At 44.7% G+C, this 25,353-nt stretch overlaps 1 protein-coding gene across 1 annotated transcript in view; it reads left to right on the top strand.

Moving 5' to 3' along the window:
* Positions 1-25,353, top strand: part of SCARF2 (scavenger receptor class F member 2) — a 290,316-nt gene that overhangs the window by 204,345 nt on the left and 60,618 nt on the right. Inside the window, exons 8-9 of the mRNA XM_075320198.1 lie at positions 4,957-5,071; positions 15,656-15,777. Of these exons, the coding sequence (XP_075176313.1) occupies positions 4,957-5,071; positions 15,656-15,777 (237 nt within the window). The remainder of the gene's footprint in view (positions 1-4,956; positions 5,072-15,655; positions 15,778-25,353) is intronic.

Genomic DNA, 25,353 nt, shown 5'->3' with positions numbered 1-25,353 from the left:
TGAGGAGTCTATAGCCATACTTGTTAGCAATCACAAAGATGATTCCACAAGATCTATCATTAAATGGGAGGCATTGAAATGTGTCTTGAGAGGTATTATCGTAGCTCATGGAACCAGAATTAAAAAACAAAATCTGAAGCTTGCCTCACTTTCCCAGTTGGAAAATACTAATGAATCCAGATCTTCTGATACTGTTAAGGCAGACATTTCTGATGTACAGATACAAATCCTCCAAATATTATACTGTAAATCTCATTGCCTACTTGACAAAATTCTTAATGGATATTTTGAGTATGGCAACAGATATGGCAGGTGACTTTCTTGAGATCTCTACCGTTATTTATCTACTTCGCATATCATGAACATTAACTCTCCTTCGAAGAGTCAGATTTACTCTCCCTTGTACATTTTCGGAATTTAGATCATATTACTCTCCCTTATACAACAATGGAGGATGCGCTTTGGGGCAGGAAGATAAAACCAAGGATATGCTGCACAGGATCTATGAAGAGACTTTCAGATGAACGAGCTTTTGGGGGTGATTAAGAAATTTAAATTATGCAAGAGTCCAGGTTCGGACGGCTAATTACATAGGTTTTTTAAGCTATTTAAGGAACATTAGGCGCCATTCTTTTTTGCAGTGTTTTAATTCTATTAGGTGGGAAATGTCCCATGTAATCATGGTTAGCTCATATTAAGGCGAGAAAAGATCACAGACATTGCAATAACGTCCGGACAATGTCGTTAATTAACATAAATCTAAAAATATTGCAACCTTTAATCACAGCTATTATACATAAGGAACAGGTGAGTTTTTTTCTTGGCACAGAGGCCAGAGACAACTTAATTAAGAAGACCATATCCATTATTGAAAGGGTGCGCTCCCGGGGAATTCCTTCCTGCCTAAAGTCTATAGATGCTGAGAAAGATTTTGATAGAGTGGAGTGGGATTTCCTACAGGCAACACTGAAAAACATTGGTTTGGGCAGCAATATGATATTACACATTATGGCCCTTTATTCTTCTTCTATGGCTCAGGTTAGTGTAGCGTTTCTAGATCTTTCAACATACATACACGTGTCAGGGTTGTCCTTTGTCTCCTATTCTTCATATCTTGGTTATGGAGGCCCTTGCTAACACAATTAGTGCTAATCCTTCTAACTTGGGAATTTCAATATGTAATAAAATATATAAGATGTCAATTGTCACGGATGAACTTCAGTTATACCACACTTCTCCTAGGATTTCCATTCCAGTGATTTTAGCAAAATGTAAACATTTTTCATTTTTATCTAACCTTAAAGTGAATATTTCTAAATTGGAGATCCTTAAAATAAATATACCGTGCTTGAAGCCTTGCACCTTTGTTCTACATTTACCTTTAAAAAGTGGAATGATTGCATTAAATATTTAGGGACCACTATCCCAGTTGATTCCAATCAGTTATAATCTTTTAATTTCTTATCTCTTCTCCAAAATATCGAGAGGGATTTATTAAACTGGGAAAGGCTCTCATACAGTTAGGTCCAGAAATATTTGGACAGTGACACAAGTTTTGTTATTTTAGCTGTTTACAAAAACATGTTCAGAAATACAATTATATATATAATATGGGCTGAAAGTGCACACTCCCAGCTGCAATATGAGAGTTTTCACATCCAAATCGGAGAAAGGGTTTAGGAATCATAGCTCTGTAATGCATAGCCTCCTCTTTTTCAAGGGACCAAAAGTAATTGGACAAGGGACTCTAAGGGCTGCAATTAACTCTGAAGGCGTCTCCCTCGTTAACCTGTAATCAATGAAGTAGTTAAAAGGTCTGGGGTTGATTACAGGTGTGTGGTTTTGCATTTGGAAGCTGTTGCTGTGACCAGACAACATGCGATCTAAGGAACTCTCAATTGAGGTGAAGCAGAACATCCTGAGGCTGAAAAAAAAGAAAAAATCCATCAGAGAGATAGCAGACATGCTTGGAGTAGCAAAATCAACAGTCGGGTACATTCTGAGAAAAAAGGAATTGACTGATGAGCTTGGGAACTCAAAAAGGTCTGGGCGTCCACGGATGACAACAGTGGTGGATGATCGCCGCATACTTTCTTTGGTGAAGAAGAACCCGTTCACAACATCAACTGAAGTCCAGAACACTCTCAGTGAAGTAGGTGTATCTGTCTCTAAGTCAACAGTAAAGAGAAGACTCCATGAAAGTAAATACAAAGGGTTCACATCTAGATGCAAACCATTCATCAATTCCAAAAATAGACAGGCCAGAGTTAAATTTGCTGAAAAACACCTCATGAAGCCAGCTCAGTTCTGGAAAATTATTCTATGGACAGATGAGACCAAGATCAACCTGTACCAGAATGATGGGAAGAAAAAAGTTTGGAGAAGAAAGGGAACGGCACATGATCCAAGGCACACCACATCCTCTGTAAAACATGGTGGAGGCAACGTGATGGCATGGGCATGCATGGCTTTCAATGGCACTGGGTCACTTGTGTTTATTGATGACATAACAGCAGACAAGAGTAGCCGGATGAATTCTGAAGTGTACCGGGATATACTTTCAGCCCAGATTCAGCCAAATGCCGCAAAGTTGATCGGACGGCGCTTCATAGTACAGATGGACAATGACCCCAAGCATACAGCCAAAGCTACCCAGGAGTTCATGAGTGCAAAAAAGTGGAACATTCTGCAATGGCCAAGTCAATCACCAGATCTTAACCCAATTGAGCATGCATTTCACTTGCTCAAATCCAGACTTAAGACGGAAAGACCCACAAACAAGCAAGAACTGAAGGCTGCGGCTGTAAAGGCCTGGCAAAGCATTAAGAAGGAGGAAACACAGCGTTTGGTGATGTCCATGGGTTCCAGACTTAAGGCAGTGATTGCCTCCAAAGGATTCGCAACAAAATATTGAAAATAAAAATATTTTTTTTTGGGTTTGGTTTATTTGTCCAATTACTTTTGACCTCCTAAAATGTGGAGTGTTTGTAAAGAAATGTGTACAATTCCTACAATTTCTATCAGATATTTTTGTTCAAGCCTTCAAATTAAACGTTACAATCTGCACTTGAATTCTGTTGTAGAGGTTTCATTTCAAATCCAATGTGGTGGCATGCAGAGCCCAACTCGCGAAAATTGTGTCACTGTCCAAATATTTCTGGACCTAACTGTAGTTTGGTAAAGTTAAAGTTTTGAAGACGGACATTTTACCAAGGTTCCTTTACCTCTTCCAGACTATCCCCTTCAACCTTCCCACATCTTTATTTCTAACACTTAAATCTTTATTTCACAGGTTTATTTAGGGCACCTCGAAGTCCAGGATATCAAATTCAGTATTGGTGCACTCTAGGGCATGAGGAGGGGCAGGTGTTCTAGAATTTTTGGTATATCATAAACCTTCCATGCATAATTATATTTTGAATATAATGATAAATTCCTCCCACAAAATATGGACTGAGCTGGAGGATTCAATGACTTTTAACCCGTTAGTTAGACTCTGGGGGAGACGGGCTCTGCACTCTAGAGTGTCATTCTTGTCACCCTTATATCACACCCTCATATCTATTTGGGATCAGGTAATCCATAAGTATAATATCTCTTCTATACCTTGCCCTATGTCTCTGCTCATAAGGGATTTCAAGGACTATAATAATTTTAGATTCCTGGGACCTGTTGAAAATCCAATCTCCCAGATGAGAAATATTACCTTGGCATTAGGCATACAACCAATTGAAAACCTAATTTTACCTGGTTGCTCTTACAGTCAGGCCTGGATGGAGTATAGTCACATATCTAGTGTCTTCCATTTAATCCCTCGTCTAGAGGTTTGGCTGAGACGCTTACTAGGAACAGGAGTACAACAGTTCATTTTCTCCTGCCGAATGGGATAAGATCTTTACTCTTACTCATAAGATATCTATATCTTGTTACATCAAAGAGATGAGCTATAAAAACTTGTCCAGGTGGAATAGGACCCCCGAGTGCATTTATCACATGTTCCTTGGTACATCAGATTAGTGTTGGAGATATGATTCAGCTACGGGTAATATGATTCATATTTGGTGGTCCTGTTTAAGTATTAACCTATTTTGGGACTCAATATTTGACCTCTTTAATAAACTCTTTGTTACAACATGAACTCTCCAGGAGCAGCATTACTTTCGGAACTTCCACTGTCAATTTTATCTATCAAGACAGAACTCTTTAGAATTTTTTTTTTTTTTTTAAAGGATTGACACAAGTCATTCCTAAACACTGGAGATCATCTACACCCTCCTGTAAGCTGGAATGGGTGGGCTTTTTAATAGGGATGGAAGATCTAACAATTTCAGATGATTGGCTCTGTATGAATAATTGAGGACTTGGTTACCCTGGTCTTCCTTTAGTAGCTCTCCTGACTATAGAACTTGGTTAACCAATCCACGTAGTAGTAATATAAGCCATTTTTTACTTGAACTGGTACTTTTCTTCCTCTATTGCGTTCCCTAATGTGTTTCCCTATTCTATGTTTTATGGTATTTATTCTTCTTCCCAACCCCAATCCCTTTTTCTATTACATTGTTCTGTTTTTCTATTTAAGTATATGATTGTATTAAGTATTTGATAATTATTGAATAACTAAATAAAAACTTATTGAACCATAAAAAATGTTCCATAAGCACGCATCATTTTAAACCTTTAAAAAAATAAGAAAAATTAGACTATGATTAAGTTTTTACCATTAAAATAATTTTTACTATACATATTCTTACACATTGTAAACTACTGTATCCAACTTTGCATGTTCTGTAGCTTTGTTCTGTTTCCATTAAGCTGCAATCTCTTATGTTTATGATTTGGTACTTGTATTTAATGGATGTCTTTTCACATTTCGCTAATTATAAAGCCATATAAAAGGATGATACTGGGTCATTGGCATTATCCATAATACTTTGTATCATTTTTTCTTTATTACAGAAGCCAATCAGCGAATGGGAGTAATAGGAGCCGGGGTACTTGTTATAGTTCTGCTAATTCTCCTGCTATCATTGTTATGTTGCTGTTGCGTCTGCCGGAAGAAAGAAGCAGCTGAGTAAGTTTATATTTTAAGTATTTAGTACTAATGACCGTGACTTTTCTTTTTTAAAGAAGTACATTGTATACCATTGCACAAACCCAGACAGTCTATTGATCATTATCATGCTGGATTTGGGTCTGTATAAAGAACTCGTGCACATTTAATTTAAATTGTATTTTAAACTTCGTTGTTATCATTAAGATAGCATCAAGGTTTAGATAGGTTATATGTGAATCAAATGATAAGAATTAGACCCTATAGATTCTAATAGTCTCCAAATGTCATTGCAGAGGATAGAGATTCTACTAGCCGAATAGGACAACACAACGGAAGGGGGAAGAAATGCTTTAGCTAGGGCAAGGGGGAAGAGGTAACGCCTGACAGCAACCTGCAGCTCACCCTCACTGCCCCCACCGACCCTATACAGGTCCCGCACCTGTTGCTGTGCTGGATACCTGGAGCCGTCTTCCCCTGGCAAATGGGCCCTAGATAATTATGGAGGGTATAAGCGCTAAGTTAAAACCTAACGCTAAAGGAAGACATAAGGAAATAGTACAGGAGAAACATGAATGCTGTCAGATGAGCCCAGGTAGATAGCAAAAGTTAAACACTTATCTGAGATATAGGCAGCCAGCACAGAAGTCTATGGAGCAACAGGAGATGACTACTGAAGACCACAGCTAGGAACAAACTATAAACCGCACCCAAATCACCCCAGGGCGAGGTTAATAAAGGAAGTCAGATGTTAGCAACTGAGCGGAGAAAGTGACAGTTCACCAGGTCCTAGAGTCCGCTGACTGCAGAAACAGAAAACTGTCAGAAAACATGTGCCGCCAATCTCTGTGATATTTTAGCACTCGCTGCCGCTGGATTGTCAGGTGGCCGTGATACCTCCATGGCAGGCCGTGACACATCCGTGACACCAATCAGATCCACATGGGGTTGTCTACTGCTAATGAACCATTACCACATTAAAAATAATCTATCAACAGGTTTTTGCTACCTGATCTGAGAACCACTTGATGTATGCAAAGAAATTTAACGATAGATTACTGGGTGCAGCCATTCTGACACAATCAGTATTTTTTTATTTAGCCATGTAGCATGAGTTGAGAGAGCTCTCCTGCCGAAACCAGGTTCTTAATAGAGATTGTTCATTGACAGTGAGGTGTCAATCAGAGGAGGAGGTGTGCCAGACTGACGTTTGTGTGACATTGTAGCCTGAAAAATGATAAGTCCTGCTGCTTAAACAACCATAGCAAATGAACAAAAGATCAGACCTTGACAAGACAGGTATAGTGCCTTGCGAAAGTATTCGGCTCCCTTGAATTTTTCAACCTTTCTCCACATTTCAGGCTTCAAACATAAAGATTAAAAATGTAATGTTAATGGTGAAGAATCAACAACAAGTGGGACACAATTGTGAAGTTGAACAAAATGTATTGCTTATATTAATTTTTTTAAAAAAATAAATAACTGAAAAGTGGGGCGTGCAATATTATTCTTCCCTTTCTTTGTCGCTCTATTGGGAGACCCAGACAATTGGGTGTATAGCTACTGCCTCCGGAGGCCACACAAAGTATTACACTTAAAAGTGTAAGGCCCCTCCCCTACTGCCTATACACCCCCCGTGGGATCAAGGGCTCCTCAGTTTTCATGCTTTGTGCGAAGGAGGCTAACATCCACGCATAGCTCCACTGTTTAGTCAGCAGCAGCTGCTGACTTTGTCGGATGGAAGAAAAGAGGGCCCATACTAGGGCCCCCAGCATGCTCCCTTCTCACCCCACTTTTGTCGGAGGTGTTTGTTAAGGTTGAGGTACCCATTGCGGGTACGGAGGCTGGAGCCCACATGCTGCTTTCTTTCCCCATCCCCTTAGGGCTCTGGGTGAAGTGGGATCCTATCGGTCTCCAGGCACAGGAGACCGTGCTCCGTCCACAGCCATGGGAATCTGCTGGAGATGGAGCTGAGTATCGTCAGGGACAGGGCCCTGCTACATTAAGGTACTCTGTGTCCCCGTGCAAATCGCGCACACACACACCAGCATTGCTGGGTGTGTTAGTGCGCCGGGGGCAGCAGCGCGGCGCGCTTGTGCTATACTCACTGCAGCTTGCTGAGTGAGTTTTATGTGTTAGGAACTACCGCGCCGGCCGCTGATGGCGGTTTTTACGGCGACAGCGCTGCGGCGCGGCTGGGACTTGTGGTGCGCCGGGGACTTCCGCGCTGGCCGCGCTTATACGGCGGCCGCGCTTATAAATCGAGTCCCCGGCTTTTGCGGCCTAGTTCCGTTTCGTTCCCGCCCCCAGGCCTGCCAGTCAGGGGAAGGGCGGGACGCTGTTCAGAACGTCAGCGCCGAGGGCTGGAGTCTGCTTAGCATACTCCAACCCCCCTCACTGGGCACAGTGGGACGCCAGTTTCCCGCACTTTGTCTGGGGCACGCCCACGGCCCGCCCCTCTTCACAGGACGCCGGCAGCCATTCCTGTTTGCATGTCTCAGTGGAGAAGGGAGACAAGCTCTGGGAGTCCCAGACACGGGATTCTGGCGACCACACACCCGCTTGGAGCGGGCGGTAAGCGGCACCTCGGGTGCTGACCCCACTTGTGCCGAAGTGTTCATTTGTACTTTATGCTTGTATTTTATACATTGCACTGTACGGTCGCTATTCTTGGCTATATACCCTCCTAGATTGCTAGACAACAGCATGTCGTCCGCAAAAAGCAAGGGGGCCAAGGCACAGGCTTTCTATGCTACATGTACCGCATGTGAGGCTGTTCTACCGGCTGGTGCCACTGACCCCCATTGTGTGCAATGTTCGGCCCCTGTAGCACTTGCTCAGCCGGGGTCTCTGCTAGAGGTGGCCCAAGGAGAACCACCTGTGAACACTGTCCAGGTGACAGGGACGGAGTTTGCAGTTTTTGCTGATAGATTGTCTGTGACTATGACTAAAATCCTTGAGACTTTGCAGTCCAGACCGGTACCTCAGACCATGGGCACTGTTGATTCAATGCTCCCTGGCCCCCCTCATTTGGAACAAATCCGTGCTCCGGGGGGGTCCCATGCATCCCGGGGTGATGGCTCTGACACGGACGACAGTCCCAGACAGCCTAAGCGAGCTCGCTATGAGCGACCCTCGACTTCATCACACTGGTCAGGGTCCCAGCAAGAGGACTCTCTATATGATGAGGCAGAGATAGCTGATCAGGATTCTGATCCTGAGACCGCTCTCAATCTGGATACACCTGAGGGGGACGCAATAGTGAATGATCTCATAGCGTCCATCAATAAAATGTTGGATATTTCTCCCCTAGCTCCTCCAGTGGAGGAGTCAGCTTCACAGCAGGAGAAATTCCATTTCAGGTATCCCAAGCGTAAATTGAGTACTTTTCTGGACCACTCTGACTTTAGAGAATCAGTCCAGAAACACCACGCTTATCCGGATAAGCGTTTCTCCAAACGTCTTAAGGATACACGTTATCCCTTTCCCCCTGATGTGGTCAAGAGCTGGACCCAGTGTCCAAAGGTGGATCCCCCAATCTCCAGGCTTGCGGCTAGATCCATAGTTGCAGTGGAAGATGGGGCTTCACTTAAAGATGCCACTGACAGACAGATGGAACTCTGGTTGAAATCCATCTATGAAGCTATCGGCGCGTCGTTTGCTCCAGCATTCGCAGCTGTATGGGCACTCCAAGCTATTTCAGCTGGTCTTGCGCAGGTTGACACTGTCACACGTACATCTGTTCCGCAAGTAGCGTCCTTAACCTCTCAAATGTCGGCATTTGCGTCTTACGCTATTAATGCTGTCCTGGACTCTACGAGCCGTACGGCAGTGGCGTCCGCCAACTCCGTGGTTTTACGCAGAGCCTTGTGGTTAAGGGAATGGAAGGCAGATTCTGCTTCCAAGAAGTGCTTAACCAGTTTGCCATTTTCTGGTGACAGACTGTTTGGTGAGAGATTGGATGAAATCATTAAACAGTCCAAGGGTAAGGATTCATCCTTACCTCAGCCCAGACCAAATAAACCCCAACAGAGGAGGGGACAGTCGAGGTTCCGGTCCTTTTGAGGCTCGGGCAGGTCCCAATTCTCCTCGTCCAAAAGGACTCAGAAGGATCAGAGGAGCTCAGATTCTTGGCGGGCTCAGTCACGCCCGAAGAAAGCAGCCGGAGGAACCGCTACCAAAGCGGCTTCCTCATGACTTTCAGCCTCCTCTCTCCGCATCCTCGGTCGGTGGCAGGCTCTCCCGCTTTGGCGACATTTGGCTGCCACAGGTCAAAGACCGTTGGGTGAGAGACATTCTGTCTCACGGGTACAGGATAGAGTTCAGTTCTCGTCCTCCAACGCGATTCTTCAGAACTTCTCCGCCTCCCGACCGAGCCGATGCTCTTCTGCAGGCGGTGTGCTCTTTAAAGGCAGAAGGAGTGGTGATCCCTGTTCCTCTTCAGGAGCAAGGTCACGGTTTTTACTCCAATTTGTTTGTGGTGCCAAAAAAGGACGGGTCTTTCCGTCCTGTTCTGGACCTAAAACTGCTCAACAAGCATGTGATAACCAGGCGGTTCCGAATGGAATCCCTCCGTTCCGTCATCGCCTCAATGTCTCAAGGAGATTTCCTAGCATCAATAGACATCAAAGATGCTTATCTCCACGTGCCGATTGCTCCAGAGCACCAGTGTTTTCTACGCTTCGTTATAGGAGACGAACACCTTCAGTTCGTAGCCCTGCCTTTCGGTCTGGCGACAGCCCCAAGGGTCTTCACCAAGGTCATGGCAGCAGTAGTAGCAGTCCTGCACTCTCAGGGTCACTCCGTGATCCCTTACTTGGACGATCTACTTGTCAAGGCACCCTCTCAAGAGGCATGCCAACACAGCCTGAACGTGGCGCTGGAGACACTCCAGAGTTTCGGGTGGATCATCAACTTTTCAAAGTCAAATCTCACCCCGACCCAATCGATAACATACCTTGGCATGGAGTTTCATACTCGCTCAGCGATAGTGATGCTTCCGCTGGACAAACAGCGTTCAATACAGATAGGGGTGCAATCTCTCCTTCAGGGCCAGTCGCACCCCTTGAGACGCCTCATGCACTTCTTGGGGAAGATGGTAGCAGCAATGGAGGCAGTCCCTTTCGCGCAGTTTCATCTGCGTCCACTACAATGGGATATTCTCCGCCAATGGGACGGGAAGTCGACGTCCCTAGACAGGAACGTCTCCCTTTCTCAGACGGCCAAGGATTCTCTTCAGTGGTGGCTTCTTCCCAGCTCATTGTCAATAGGAAAATCTTTCCTACCCCCATCCTGGGCGGTGGTCACAACGGACGCGAGTCTATCAGGGTGGGGAGCAGTTTTTCTCCACCACAGGGCTCAAGAGTCCACCCTTCAGATCAATGTTCTGGAAATCAGAGCAGTGTATCTTGCCCTACAAGCCTTCCAGCAGTGGCTGGAAGGCAAGCAGATCCGAATTCAGTCGGACAACTCCACAGCGGTGGCATACATCAACCACCAAGGAGGGACACGCAGTCGACAAGCCTTCCAGGAAGTCCGGCGGATTCTGACGTGGGTGGAAGACACGGCATCCACCATATCCGCAGTTCACATCCCGGGCGTAGAAAACTGGGAAGCAGACTTCCTCAGTCGCCAGGGTATGGACGCAGGGGAATGGTCTCTTCACCCGGACGTGTTTCAGGAAATCTGTCGCCGCTGGGGGATGCCGGACGTCGACCTAATGGCGTCCCGGCACAACAACAAGGTCCCGGCCTTCATGGCACGGTCTCACGATCTCAGAGCTCTGGCGGCGGACGCCTTAGTTCAAGATTGGTCGCAGTTCCGGCTGCCTTATGTGTTCCCACCTCTGGCGCTGTTGCCCAGAGTGCTACGCAAGATCAGGTCCGACTGCCGCCGCGCCATCCTCGTCGCTCCAGACTGGCCAAGGAGGTCGTGGTACCCGGATCTGTGGCATCTCACGGTAGGACAACTGTGGGCACTACCAGACCGGCCAGACTTGCTGTCTCAAGGGCCGTTTTTCCATCAGAATTCTACGGCCCTGAGCCTGACTGTGTGGCCATTGAGTCCTGGATCCTAGCGTCTTCAGGTTTTTCTCATGAGGTCATTGCCACCATGAGACAGGCTAGGAAACCAACCTCTGCCAAGATCTACCACAGGACGTGGAAGATATTCTTAGCTTGGTGTTCTGCTCAGGAAGTTTCCCCCTGGCCATTTGCATTGCCTACTTTTCTTTCCTTCCTGCAATCCGGGTTGGAAAAAGGTCTGTCGCTCGGCTCCCTTAAGGGACAAGTTTCGGCGCTTTCTGTATTTTTTCAGAAGCGCCTAGCACGACTTCCTCAGGTACGCACGTTCCTGCAAGGAGTTTGTCATATCGTCCCTCCTTACAAGCGACCGTTAGAGCCCTGGGATCTGAACAGGGTTCTAATTGCTCTTCAGATGCCGCCTTTCGAGCCTATGAGGGATGTTTCCCTTTCTCGCCTTTCTCAGAAAGTGGCTTTTCTAGTAGCGGTCACGTCTCTTTGGAGAGTGTCCGAGCTAGCAGCGCTGTCATGCAAATCTCCCTTCCTGGTGTTTCACCAGGATAAGGTGGTTCTGCGCCCGATTCCGGAGTTTCTCCCTAAGGTGGTATCCCCCTTTCATCTCAATCAGGATATCTCCTTATCTTCTTTGTGTCCTCGTCCAGTTCATCAATGTGAAAAAGATTTGCATATGTTGGATCTGGTGAGAGCACTCAGAATCTACATTTCCCGCACGGCTCCTCTGCGCCGCTCGGATGCACTCTTTGTCCTTGTCGCTGGCCAGCGTAAAGGGTCGCAAGCTTCCAAATCCACCCTGGCTCGGTGGATCAAGGAACCAATTCTTGAAGCCTACCGTTCTGCGGGGCTTCCGGTTCCCTCAGGGCTGAGAGCCCATTCTACCAGAGCCGTGGGTGCGTCCTGGGCATTACGGCACCAGGCCACGGCTCAGCAGGTGTGCCAGGCGGCTACCTGGTCGAGTCTGCACACTTTTACCAAGCATTATCAGGTGCATACCTATGCTTCGGCGGACGCCAGCCTAGGTAGACAAGTCCTTCAGGCGGCGATTGCCCACCTGTAGAAAAGGGTCGTTTTTACGGCCCTATCATGAGGTATTATTTTACCCACCCAGGGATTGCTTTTGGACATCCCAATTGTCTGGGTCTCCCAATAGAGCGACAAAGAAGAAGGGAATTTTGTTTACTTACCGTAAATTCCTTTTCTTCTAGCTCTAATTGGGAGACCCAGCACCCGCCCCTGTTTTTTTTTGTATACACATGTTGTTCAGGTTGAATGGTTTCAGTTCTCCGATATTCCTTCGGATTGAATTTACTTAAACCAGTTTATTGGCTTTCCTCCTTCTTGCTTTTGCACTAAAACTGAGGAGCCCGTGATCCCACGGGGGGTGTATAGGCAGTAGGGGAGGGGCCTTACACTTTTAAGTGTAATACTTTGTGTGGCCTCCGGAGGCAGTAGCTATACACCCAATTGTCTGGGTCTCCCAATTAGAGCTAGAAGAAAAGGAATTTACGGTAAGTAAACAAAATTCCCTTCTTTACTTTCAGTACAGCAAACTCACTGCAGAAGTTAATTGAGGATCTCTGAATGATCCAATGTTGTCCTAAATGACTGATGATGATGATAAATATAAGCCACCTTTGTATAATCAAGTCTCCGTATAAATGAACCTGCTCTGTGATAGTCTCAGTGTTCTGTTTAAAGCACAGATAGCATCATGAAGACCAAGGGACACAACAGGCAGGTCTCTGATACTGTTGTGGAGAAGTTTAAAGTCGGATTTGGTTACAAAAGGATTTCCAAAACTTTAAACATCTCAAGGAGCACTGTGCAAGTGATCATATTGAAATAGAAGGAGTATCATACCACTGCAAATCTACCAAGACTCGGCCGTCACTCAAAACTTTCATCTAAAACAAGGAGAAAACTTATCAGAGATGCAGCCAAGAGGCCCATGATCACTCTGGATGAACTGAAGAGATCTACAGCTGAGGTAGGAGAGTCTATCCATAGGACAACAATCAGTCGTACACTGCACAAATCTGGTCTTTATGGAAGAGTGGCAAGGAGAAAGCCATTTCTCAAAGATATCCATAAAAAGTGTTGTTTAAAGTTTTCCACAAGCCCCCTGGGAGACAAACCAAACATGTGGAAGAAGGTGCTCTGGTCACATGAAACCAAAATCGAACTATTTGGCCACAATGCCAAATAATATATTTGGCGTAAAAGCAACACAGCTCATCCCCCTGAACACACCGTCCCCACTGTCAAACATGGTGGTAGCAGCATCATAGTTTGGACCTGCTTTTCTTCAGCAGGGACAGGGAAGATGGTTAAAATTGATGGGAAGATAGATGGAGCTAACTACAGAACCATTCTTGAATAACACCTGTTGGAGTCTGCAAAAGACCTGAGACTGGGACGGAGATTTGTCTTCCAACAAGACAATGATCCAAAACATAAAGCAAAATTTACAATGGAATGGTTCACAAATAAACGTATCCAGGTGTCAAAGTCCAGACCTGAATCCAATCGAGAATCTGTGGAAAGAGCTGAAAGCTGCTGTTCACAAACGCTCTCCATCCAACATCCAACCTCACTCAGCTCGAGCTATTTGCAAAGGAAGAATGGGCAAGAATTTCAGTCTCTCGATGTGCAAAACTGATAGACACATACCCCAAGCGACTTGCATCTGTAATCGCAGCAAAAGGTGGCGCTACAAAGTATTAACTTAAACGGGACGAATAATATTGCATGCCCCAATTTTCAGTTATTTATTTTTTTAAAAGTTTAAAATAAGCAATAAATGTCGTTCAACTTCACAATTGTGTCACACTTGTTGTTGATTCCTCACCATAACATTAATATTTTTATTTTTATCTTTGAAGCCTGAAATGTGGGAAAAGGTTGAAAAATTCAAGGGGGCCGAATACTTTCACAAGGCACTGTATGTACCAGGAGGATGTGGAGGCTATATACCATGAGGATGAGGAGCTATATACCAGGAGGATGAGGAGGCTATATACCAGGAGGATGTATACCAGGATGGAGGGCTATATATCAGGATGAGGACATGCTTGGGACATATACCAGGATGGGGTTATATACAAGGATGGGACATGATAGAGCCATATAAATCAGGATGGGGACTTGATGGGAGCATGTATACCAGGATGGGGCCATATATACCAGGATGGGGCCATGATGGGCTATATATATCAGGTTGGGGCCATATATACCAGGATAGGGCCGTGATGGGTCACATATACCAGAATAGGGCCACATATACCAGGCTATATCCACGATCAGGGATATGATATGTGGTCTGATCATAGTGTTGCGGTATTTCTCCCTTGTATGTGGTAATATTCGGTTACTACATGGTCTAATTATGCTGAGGTGGTATTATTCTCTTATATGTGGTTGTATTTGATCACTATGTGTTGGTAAAATGTTATCTGGTCATAGTGTTGCGGTATTTCTCCCTTGTATGTGGTTGTATTCGGTCACTAAGTGGTGGTAATATGTTGTCTGGTCATGGTGTGGTGGTATTTCACCCTTGTATGTGGTATTATTGGTCTTGGTATAGTGGATTGTGTTGTGTATGGAGGTCACTTTTTCTCTCTGATATCAATATAGGGAAGAGTCTTTATTTCCAATTGTTGCTTCCTCTTTTCTACTGCTAAATTGGCTTCGACTATGCCTTCATCTCTACAATGTGGCTCTCTACCAACTTTCAAAGTTGACTGTGTCTCTCAAGGTAAAAAAGGTTGGGGACCCCTGGCATAGCCCTTACGACTCCTTTCGTTGACTTGCCACTTTCCACAAGGAGAAAAAAATCCCTCTTAGATACAGCCATAATTCACACATATTCTAGTACTCCATTTCTAGAAATGTAATTTTAGTGAGTTTTGTACTTCTAATTTTGTAGGCCTATAAAAATGGTTTGCCAAGTTTGGTGTGACCTACACATAGTACTGATCAGAATGCCAAGTAAAGGTGATGAACTGAAACTATGGTTGTAAGCCAGTGTCTTGACAGATCCCAAAAACTAATGGAATTACATCATATTAACAAGTGGTGTACCAACTACACATGTATGTTCTTGATTTTATAGCGAGATGCTCAAAAAGCACATACAGATCTAATATTATCCTGTAACTTAACAAATCCTGTCTCTTGACCAGTCTTCAATAAATTGTATTTGATGCTAAGGTATAGAACAAATGGCATGTTGTAGTATGCACAGTGCTTTGATGTGCAATCAGGGGCATATCTAAAGTGGGTGCAGAGGATGGGATCTTTGCAAGGTCCTAAAGACTCCCCTCCCACATAAGAAAAAATTAGTATTATATCTGATGAGCGCTCCTACAAACCTGGGGCTCAGGATCATCAATTAAGACAATATATTCTTCAGTTTTAGCTTATTAGTAATGAAGAGCATGTCCTAGACATAATGATTATTCTCTGCAGAAAAGTATGTTTCATAAAAAAAAAATCCCCAAATAATCCTTGTCATTAGTTCCTGCAGTTTGTAATACCGGTAATAGCTGACTACTTTTTTGCTTTACAGTGGAAATCAGGAGCAGGTAACAAACAAGAAACCCCCTCGACGCTTCTGTGGGCGTTTTAGTCGAATCAGCATGAAGCTACCCCGAATTCCCTTGCGCAGACAGAAACTGCCAAAAGTTGTGGGTAAGATTATTTTTAATGATTTCTCAAGCTGTTATGCCAGTGGAAATGCGGAATTTAGCATTTATCTAATAACATGGAGAATATATTCTTATGAAGATGTTAAATACAGTAGGATTGTATTGAAAGGACATTTTGGAATTAATAAGACTGACGACAGAGGTTAGGTCAGCAGAGCAAACCAAGGAGGACCTGGATCTGTCACTGCAGTGGAGCTGTGATCATTTCTACTTTGTTATTTGTCATTTCATATAGGTAAAACCTATGAGCAGGGAAAAAAAATATAAATTATGTAGTTCTGCTACATTCAGAAAAAAGTTTGGTTTAAAAATGATAAATTATGTAAAAGGGAAAATAGGGTTATGCCAGTACCTTCTTGCTTTAAGTTCACTGCTCACAATGATTCTCTCTTCCGAGAGAATCGGATCGAATATGGAATGACACTATAGCATGGCTCAAGGCTGTAGCCGTGGGCATGGTCTAGGTTTCTTGTGCCCCGGCGCATTATATGAAAAGGGGTTCTGGCTGGGTGTGTCGACTTGTGATGATATGCCATTGCAGGCTGCATGATGGCGATGGCTTCGGCTGGCCAGGACCACCAGTTCTATATAAATTGTGTTTTACTTAACAGCCATTTTATGACAACTATGTACATTAGATAGTGGGTACACATCTTCTCTCGAATATTCCTTCATCGACACAGTGTATTCCTACACGTAGTCTCTTTACTCCTTCTTCAGATGTTTCTTCCTCCGGTAGTCTCACTTGCTTCACCACCACCCAGCTTTATACAACAGTACAGTCCATTAAAGTCATCTTTTCCACCCCTGGTTGTGCGTCTTATTTGCCTCTTAGAGGACTGATTTGCCAATATGGCTGGACTTAGTGTCAAGCTTCCTGATGCTCAAGGAACTCCTGGCTAGCACTCACCTCGTCTTACGTTTTCATACCATCCTGGTCGGTTACCTTTGAGAGTTGTAAACTCATGGCCATACTGCTGGGTGTCCTGTCCCAGGACCTGTCTCCAGTCAATCACTTTGTATCCTCGGTTAATCCTCTAACCTATCTCCAATAGGTCACTCGGTACCTCGGTCACCCCTTTATCTCCAGGACTTTGCTATCCTCTGACTTGGTCTCCTCTCACTCTAGGGGCACCCACATTAAGTGGCTCTGCTAAGCACTCAGACCAAAGGTCTGCTCTAGCTGCAAGCTGAGTGCTCTCTGCCCTCCTGACAGAAAACCGTCACTGTCCCTTGAGTGTAGCTCCTCCCACTCTGAGCTAATCTCAAACATTAACTCTTTCTTGTCCTACTGTTTAGCACAACACAATCTCAACACCACTAACACATAACACAATTCACATTACACATCATGAACACATTACATATCATAACAATAACACTGGTGTCTTCAAGGGGGAATGGTGGCAGTATGTCCATTTCCTTACAACACTTGGCTCAAAACTATTCAGAGTTGTGCCAGTATACTGTGATTAGATTCTCTTGCATAAGAGAATTGTATCAAAGCTGCAGAGAAGACAGAGAACTTAAATTCTCCATTTTCTCTTCTCCATTGTTTTTGCATAAATTGGAGTGCAGTCCGAGGTCTTACATGCACCCATAACTTTGAATAACTGTGTCTGCCACTTGCAGCATGTTGTGATTTTTTTACATGCCGGATTTGCAAAGAAATTGCAGATCTGCACTGCCCCATAGTAAAACATTGCACTGACTGCTATCCAATGAAGCATTGGATAGCATTCATCCGATGTATATGCTTGTGTGAATGCAGCCTAAAAGGAACAGTGTCTAAGCTGGTGGCAAGATGCAATAAGGGTATGTACACACTGAGTCTTTTAGACTCCGGCATGCCCACACCACTTTTGAAGCAGAAGAAACTTCGGGAAAAAGCCTCCAAAAGGGTCTTCTTTGCCGCTTCAGGAAGAAAGCCAGCAACTTGTCTACTGTTGTGGCTCCGCCAGTGGTTTTGTATTTGTTTTCTCGCATCTTTTTAGGAATAAACATGGTGCTTCTTTTAACACTCCAAGATTTCCAAACCTTGAAGCAGTTAATATAAGTGACATAAGTCGGACCATGTGTAAAGCTAGTTGTTTTGACATTGTTTGTGCATTATATCCATTTTTTGCTGAGGTTTTGAGATGCTTTTTCAGGCGGATTCCCGGCAGTTGTGTGCACATACTCTTAGGGGTACTTTGCACGTTGCGACATCGCTAGCCGATGATAGCGATGCCGAGCGCGATAGTACCCGCCCCCGTCGCACATACGATATCTTGTGATAGCTGCCGTAGCGAACATTATCGCTACGGCAGCTTGACACGCACTTACCTGCCCTGCGACGTTGCTCTGGCCGGCGACCCGCCTCCTTCCTAAGGGGGTGGGTCGTGCGGCATCACAGCGACGTCACACGGCAGGCGGCAAATAGAAGCGGAGGGGCGGAGATGAGCGGGACGTAAACATCCCACCCACCTCCTTCCTTCCGCATAGCCGGTGGAGGCAGGTAAGGAGAAGTTCCTCGCTCCTGCGGCTTCATACACAGCGATGTGTGCTGCCGCAGGAACGAGAAACAACATCGTACCTGTCGCTGCAGCGAAATTATGAAAATGACCGACACTACATAGATCACCAATTTACGACGCTTTTGCAATCGTTTATCGGTGCATCTAGGCTTTACATGTTGCGACATCATTACTGGCGCCGGATGTGCGTCACTTTCGATTTGACCCCGACGACATCGCAGTAGCGATGTCGCAACGTGCAAAGTACCCCTTAGGTTAAGCTCCTACGATGAGTTAGTAGCGAGTTTTTGATGCTGCACTAGAGTTGCAGAAAAGTGGGTGTTCTTTATAGGAATCTGATGCCGTGTGCTTGTATTTCTTGCTGTGGAACGTGACGTGCGGGGCATGTTTGAAATCCGCAACATGGTAATTTCTCTTGCAGTTTAGTGGAGTTTTGAATGGAGATTTTCCAAATAGAATTGCAATAGACATAGAAAATGCATGTGTGTTTTGCTGAGGACCACACTAAAAATGCATGTAATCCGCACATGACTGTGTCAATAAAGTTTTATCAAAGCCAAATATCAGGAGCAATCAAAAACAAGGTAACTTTATTTAAAATATACATCAAAGAGGAGATAAAAACTCATGTAAAAAAATGCATGCAAAAACACAATGAAGAATGACAAGCTACTAATTTAGCTAATAGGTGCAGAAAATGTGCAACATCAAAAACTCCCCAGATATTAATCATTGGAACATAGCCTTAAAATTGTAAAGAACAAACCAGAGCACATCAGGACTCATGAGGGTGGTGTTCCAGCGCTGAAGAGTCATAGTGCCTCGGCTCTTAGTTCACCCAATCATTTACATTCACCTTCCCTCCTGCTTGTTTTCCATCTATCTCCTCCCTTCTCTGGCTCTATGAAGCCTGTGCTGTCAATCATAGAAGAGAGGAGGGTAGAAATTGAGGGAAAATGAGCAGATGCAGGGGCGGAGATATCATTGGTGCAACCTGTGTGGCTGCACAGAGGCCCAAGAGGTTGAGGGGCCCATTTCCACCTCCAAAGCAGGTGCAATGTTGTGTTTTTATGCGCTCTTAGACTGCAAAGGGCCAATATATTCTCCTTGCACAGGGGCCCTTTTCTGTCTGTATCCACCAGTGAGCAGGTGGGAAGGAGTATATAAATTTTTGGCTCCGCCATGATGCACGAGCGCCTGTACTTGGTGTGAACAATCATCCTGTGCTGATAGAGTCCCTTTAATATCGAATTTGGTGATATCAGGTGTCCAATACGATGACAATGAAGGAAAAATGGGTGGCCATGCTAGGAAACAGGACACTGCTGCTCTTTATTGTTCCAGAATTTCCACCCTAAATCCTGGTATACTGTTTTCGCAGCTGATCTAAAATTAATTTTTTGCAGCACGAAAAATAGAGGATTTTAACAACGGTATATTGAGGATGCTGTTAACAAGAACTACAACACTATACTGCAGGATTAGTCACTAAACATGTTGTAACCGCTTAATAAAGGAGGGGTCTGGTCAGAAATGCCAGATCGGTGGGCCACCTGATAGCTGGGACCCAGCATTTGACTTGCTACGATGGTGAATTGGAGAAAGGGTCCCATTAAATATCCCATTAAATTAGCAGTGAGCTTGCCAGATGATGCTTATGGAGACAGCCCAACCAAGCAACCGCAAGGTGCCATCACTAATCCACTACACTCTCTAAAGTCACCTTCAAAGTAGTGTCATCTGCAGACACAACCTCCACGCTCTGGTGCCGTCTCATTACATGATTTATTAGTATATTCTCTGCATCTAACTTAGGGGTACTTTGCACGCTACGACATCGCAGGTGCGATGTCGGTGGGGTCAAATCAAAAGTGACGCACATCCGGCGTCGCTGTCGACATCGCAGTATGTGAATCCTTTTAGATACGATTAACGAGCGCAAAAGCGTCATTATCGTATGATCGGTGTAGGGTCCGACATTTCCATAATTTCGCAGCAGCGACGGTACGATGTTGTTCCTCGTTCCAAGCAGGCAGCACACATCGCTGTGTGTGAAGCCGTAGGAGCGAGGAACATCACCTTACCTGCGTCCCGGCTACAATGCGGAAGGAAGAAGGTGGCCGGGATGTTTACATCCCATTCATCTCCGCCCCTCCGCTCCTATTCGCCGCCTGCCGTGTGACGTCGCTGTGACGCCGCATGACCGCCGGACAGAGCGACGTCGCAGGGCAGGTAAGTGCATGTGAAGCTGCCGTAGCAATAATGTTCGCTACGGCAGCTATCACAAGATATCGCTGCTGCGACGGGGGCGGGGACTTTCGCGCTCGGCATCGCAGCATCGGCTTGCAATGTCGTAGTGTGCAAAGTACCCCTTACACTTCACATTGTAGCAGATATCCCAACTAGATAATCCTATTTCAGAATACATTCATCCCAATTAACTGATTACTATGGATGTGGAAACCCCAGGCAGTCACAGTATTACATAACATCGATACAAAACATTGGATGACATCCATGTAATTAATACACAAATATGCTAAATTCTACCAAATCATTCTGGAAGATTTCCACTCCAAATGGAACAACCCCTTTAAATCCATTCTAGATTAGGTTTGTTTGAAAAACACTTGTTACACAGTTCTTTCTATATCAGACATGCCATATGTACACATTGTCTCTGAGTCAGATTTGTAATATGATGAGAAGACATTACTCTCCCTGATTAGAACACATGCGGCAGAGCAGAGTAGTCATCTAGGGGGAAGTCGAGAGAGATCGCTGTAGGTCCAAATTGCTTTTATCCCACAGTTATCTGCATTCTCTTTATATTCATCCATTTTAACCTGCAAACCAGAACAAGGGTACAAGAGCCACTTTACTATATACAGTAAATATGTATACATTATTAGTGCTACAAACGCCATCTTACAAGGAAAACAAGGAAGAAAGAGGCAGGATTATATATATTTTTCAGAAAATATTGCACCCCCTCCCAATCAATCCCAAGAAGGCACTACAGATATATTATCTTTTTATCTGTCCTCACTTTTCACTATGTAATCTGAGAGCAGCATAATGTAGCAAAGACCTTGATTGCAACGATATATCACTTAGGCTACTTTAACACATCAGTTTTTTGTCATTACGCACAATCCGGTGTGTGACGGATGCGACGGATGCGTCGCAGATTGTGGCAAAACTGATGGGACGGATCAGTTAAAAAACCTGATCCGCTGTAGCAGTTTGTACCAGAATCCAGTTGGGACCTCGGTTAACCTGAGTGACGTCAGCGCTGACAGCACGACCCACTTCAGTTGCTGCGTGGAGCTCACAGAGAGCGGCGGTGTTCTACAGCCGCTCCTGTCAGCTTCCGATGTGGCAGAGCTGAAAGCATCGTGGGACCTTGTGTGGATTACGCCAGACCTGGAGGGCTGTATGGGGAGGTTAATAAAGTGGTGCAAGAGGGTGTTTTTTTGTCTTTTATATAAAGGTTTTTTCAGTGTTTGTGTTTATTTACTTTCATTTCAGTTTAGTGATGGGGGGGTTCTCATAGACACCTGCTGTCACTAAGCTAGGACTTAGTGGCAGCTATGGGCTGCCATTAACTCCTTAGTACCCCAATAGCCTCCGACATGGAATAATAAGCGGCCGGCATTTTCAAAAACAGGAGAAGCCGCCGGAGCTTTGTGACAGCTGTGCAACGCCGCGTCGGTGATCGGTAAGTATGAGAGAGGGGGAAGAGGGAGAGACCAAATGATAGAGAGAGAGAGACTGACCGACAGAGAGAGAGAGAAAGAGACCGACTGACAGAGAGAGACCGACAGAGAGAGAGAGAGAGACTGACAGACAGAGAGAGAGCTTTGTTTTTTTGACCAGAAGTTAAATTACACAATGACTGGGCATGCCCAGAAACAAAAAGACGGATCCGTTGCCTGATTCTGTCAATGGACGGAAGACAACGGATCCGGCGCCCAGTCTTCCATTGTAAAAAAAAGACAGACGCCTTCCGTTTTTTTCGCCGGTCCCAAAAAACGTTCCTTTGGACGTTGCTTCCGGAGGCCACACAGACAATTTTTGCCGGGTCTGGCACACGCTGGATGAAACGCGAGGCCATGCGGCACACTCCGGCGCTATTACAAGTCTATGAGGAAAAAAGAATCAGACGTCGGTTCTGTTTTATCCATAATTCTCCAGATTGTGCCAGATGGCAAAAAAATGATGTGCGAAAGAGGCCTTACTGGGCTGCTTTCTGCAGCTTTGATGCTATCACTGTTTTATCTGTTGCAGATCTCCCAGTTCTCTGAACGCTGAGCTCTGTATAGCCCCAGCCACATCACTGATTGACCGCATTCTGTGTACGCTGCATAGGCAGAAAACTAACAATAAGTTGTGGGGGTGGGTTATACAGTGTTCATGAATATGCTTTGACTGCCTAGAAGCAGGTTTACTAGTCCACTAATGAATCTGCTGCAATAATACTGTGATTTTCTTAAAACTACAGCAAGCAGCCCACTAAGAAATACATCTCTGAAATTGGGGTCTCTGTCTCTACATTATGTTGTTCTAAGATTAGGTCTTAAAAACATGATGACATATTTCTATTAACTATATAATTGGCAGAGATGTATATGCATCTGTACTGATATCTTGATGCTTTATGTAAGATGGGGGTATGCAGAATGTTGTGTACATGTTATTAGGACTTTAAAATGAAATATGAAGTGTTTTAATAAACCCACTATTGCACCCTTTTTTGGTGCTAGTAGATAACCCCTTCTGAAATATTGAACTACCCCAGATAAAGTGAATAAAAATCCACCTCCGACACCAGCACCATTCCAGTGATGTCAATGCTGTGTCACCTGGCGATCATGTGACGTTGTGAAGTCACAAGAGCGCTGCAGCAGTGTTTGCTGATGGGCTGCAGCATTCACAGTGATGGAATAGTCCTATCTTATGGATATGTGAATGCTGCAGCTGATCAGTGGCGCCTTTCCGGACATTCAAGAAGGGCTTATCCAGTAGAGGAGAAGTCTGTTTAAATCAAAATACTGTGGAAGAGAAATACAAAATATTAGATTGTCTGTTTTTCTTATAGTTGTATAGTCTTATTTAGAACACTTTCCTTATTGTACTGTAGATTTTGCTGTGCCATCTGCTTTCACATTTTACAATTGAAGATTTATTTTAATTTCAAGTCCCATATGTTCCAGAAATTAAAACATATATATCTTCTATAACTTACACAAGATTTTCATAAAGAGCATCTGTCATTTTTTTATGTGATGCGAAGAATGTTATCTTATAATATACTCTTTTTTAAAGGAGAGCTTTCACTGAAATTTTTAATGTAAACTGAGGAGCTCATTAAATTGCGTTTCCATGTCATAGATGGTAAAAAGCAAACACCCACAGGAAAGGTCGCAGTGAGCCTGCAGTCTGGCTCCGCAAGTTCTCCTGAGATGAGATTTGTCTCAAGTGAAGACAACGAGACGCAGTCCCTTCCAGCTCTTGGATCACTGGTGCAGCAGACCTGGAGAGCTGGAGCACAGGAGAAAAGCAGCACAGTGCATCATCCGCAACAAAAATTGCGTCTGGTGTTCTGACTCTCCAGCTTTGCTGCTCTCCTGTTATCCAGTGCATCAGCTCTGTTGCTCTCTTGTGTGCTAATGGTCCAGCTCTGCTGCCCTCCTGTGCTCCGGCTCTCCAGCTTTGTTGCTCTCTTGTACTCCATTTCTCCAGCTCTGCTTCTCTCCTGTACTCCAGTTCTGCCGCTCTGTTGCTCTCTTGTGCACCAGCTCTGCTGCTTTCCTGTGACCTGGCACTCCAGCTCTGTTGCTCTCGAATACAACATTTCTCCAGCTCTGCTTCTCTCCTGGGCTACAGATCTCCAGCTCTGGTGTTCTAATGTGATCCGGTGTTCCAGCTGTGCTTTTCTCCTGTGCTACAGCTCTCTAGCTCTCTAGCTCTCCTGTGTTCCAGTGCTCCAGCTCTGCTTCTCTTGTGCTCCAGCTCTTTAGCTCTGTTACTGTTCACTACTCCAGTGCTCCTGCTCTTCTTCTCTCCTGTGTTCCGTTGCTCCAAATCTAATTTTCTCCTGTGCTCCAGCTCTCTAGCTCTGTTGCTCTCCTGTGCTCCAGTATTTCAGGTCTGCTTCTCTCCTGTACTCCAGCTCTGTTGTTCGCCTATACTTTAGTGCTCCAACTCTGCCTCTCTCCTGTGTTCCGTTGCTCCAACTTTTCGTCTCTTGTGCTCTAGCTCTCTAGCTCTGTTACTGTTCTCTACGCCAGTGCTTCAGCTCTGCTTCTCTCTTGTTCTCCAGATCTGCTTCTCTCTTGTGCTCCAGCTCTTCAGCTCTGTTGTACTCTGAGGCTCCAGCTCTGTTGCATTCCTGTACTCTGATGCTCCAGCTCTGCTGCTCTCCTGTACTCTGATGCTCCAGCTCTGTTGCATTCTTGTACTCTGGTGCTCCAGCTCTGCTGCTCTCCTGTGCTCCACTTCTCCAGCTCTGCTGCTCTCCCGTGCACCGGTGCTCCAGCTCTGTTGCTCTCCTCTGTTCCGATGCTCCAGCTCTGCTCCTCTCCTGTGCTTCAGCTCTCCACTTCTGCCTCTCAAAAGTACTCAGGTGCTCCAGCTCTGCTGCTCTTTTAATTGGTCACAAACAATATAATGGTGGTTGTTGTATCAGTATGTAAACGCCGAAGGGGTTTATTTAACAAGGCTTTGGTGTGGGGTTTGTTGACTTGTTCATGGAGGTTTTTTATGTTTCAAGGTTGCTGTAGCTCACAAGTGAATGTCAGATGGATCTAACAGGTTAGTCAGATATCAGCATTTTATGGAGGCAGAAAAACTTTATATTACACCAGGGTAGATCACATGGTAGATCAACGTGTCAGTTAGATGAAAAGACATAAATGACTTTAAGAAGGATCACAGTCTAATGATATTTTCTGGGCTAGACTCATGTACCTTCACCATATCTGAAAAATACTTGCCATAGTAGCAACGTTCCAGAGATCTACCACCGGGGAAGTACTGCC

This window comes from Anomaloglossus baeobatrachus, chromosome 1, assembly GCF_048569485.1.
Source record: "Anomaloglossus baeobatrachus isolate aAnoBae1 chromosome 1, aAnoBae1.hap1, whole genome shotgun sequence".
Taxonomy (NCBI): domain Eukaryota; kingdom Metazoa; phylum Chordata; class Amphibia; order Anura; family Aromobatidae; genus Anomaloglossus; species Anomaloglossus baeobatrachus.
The sequence above is the reverse complement of the archived record's forward strand: the minus strand, read 5'-3'. Positions and strand labels throughout refer to the sequence as shown.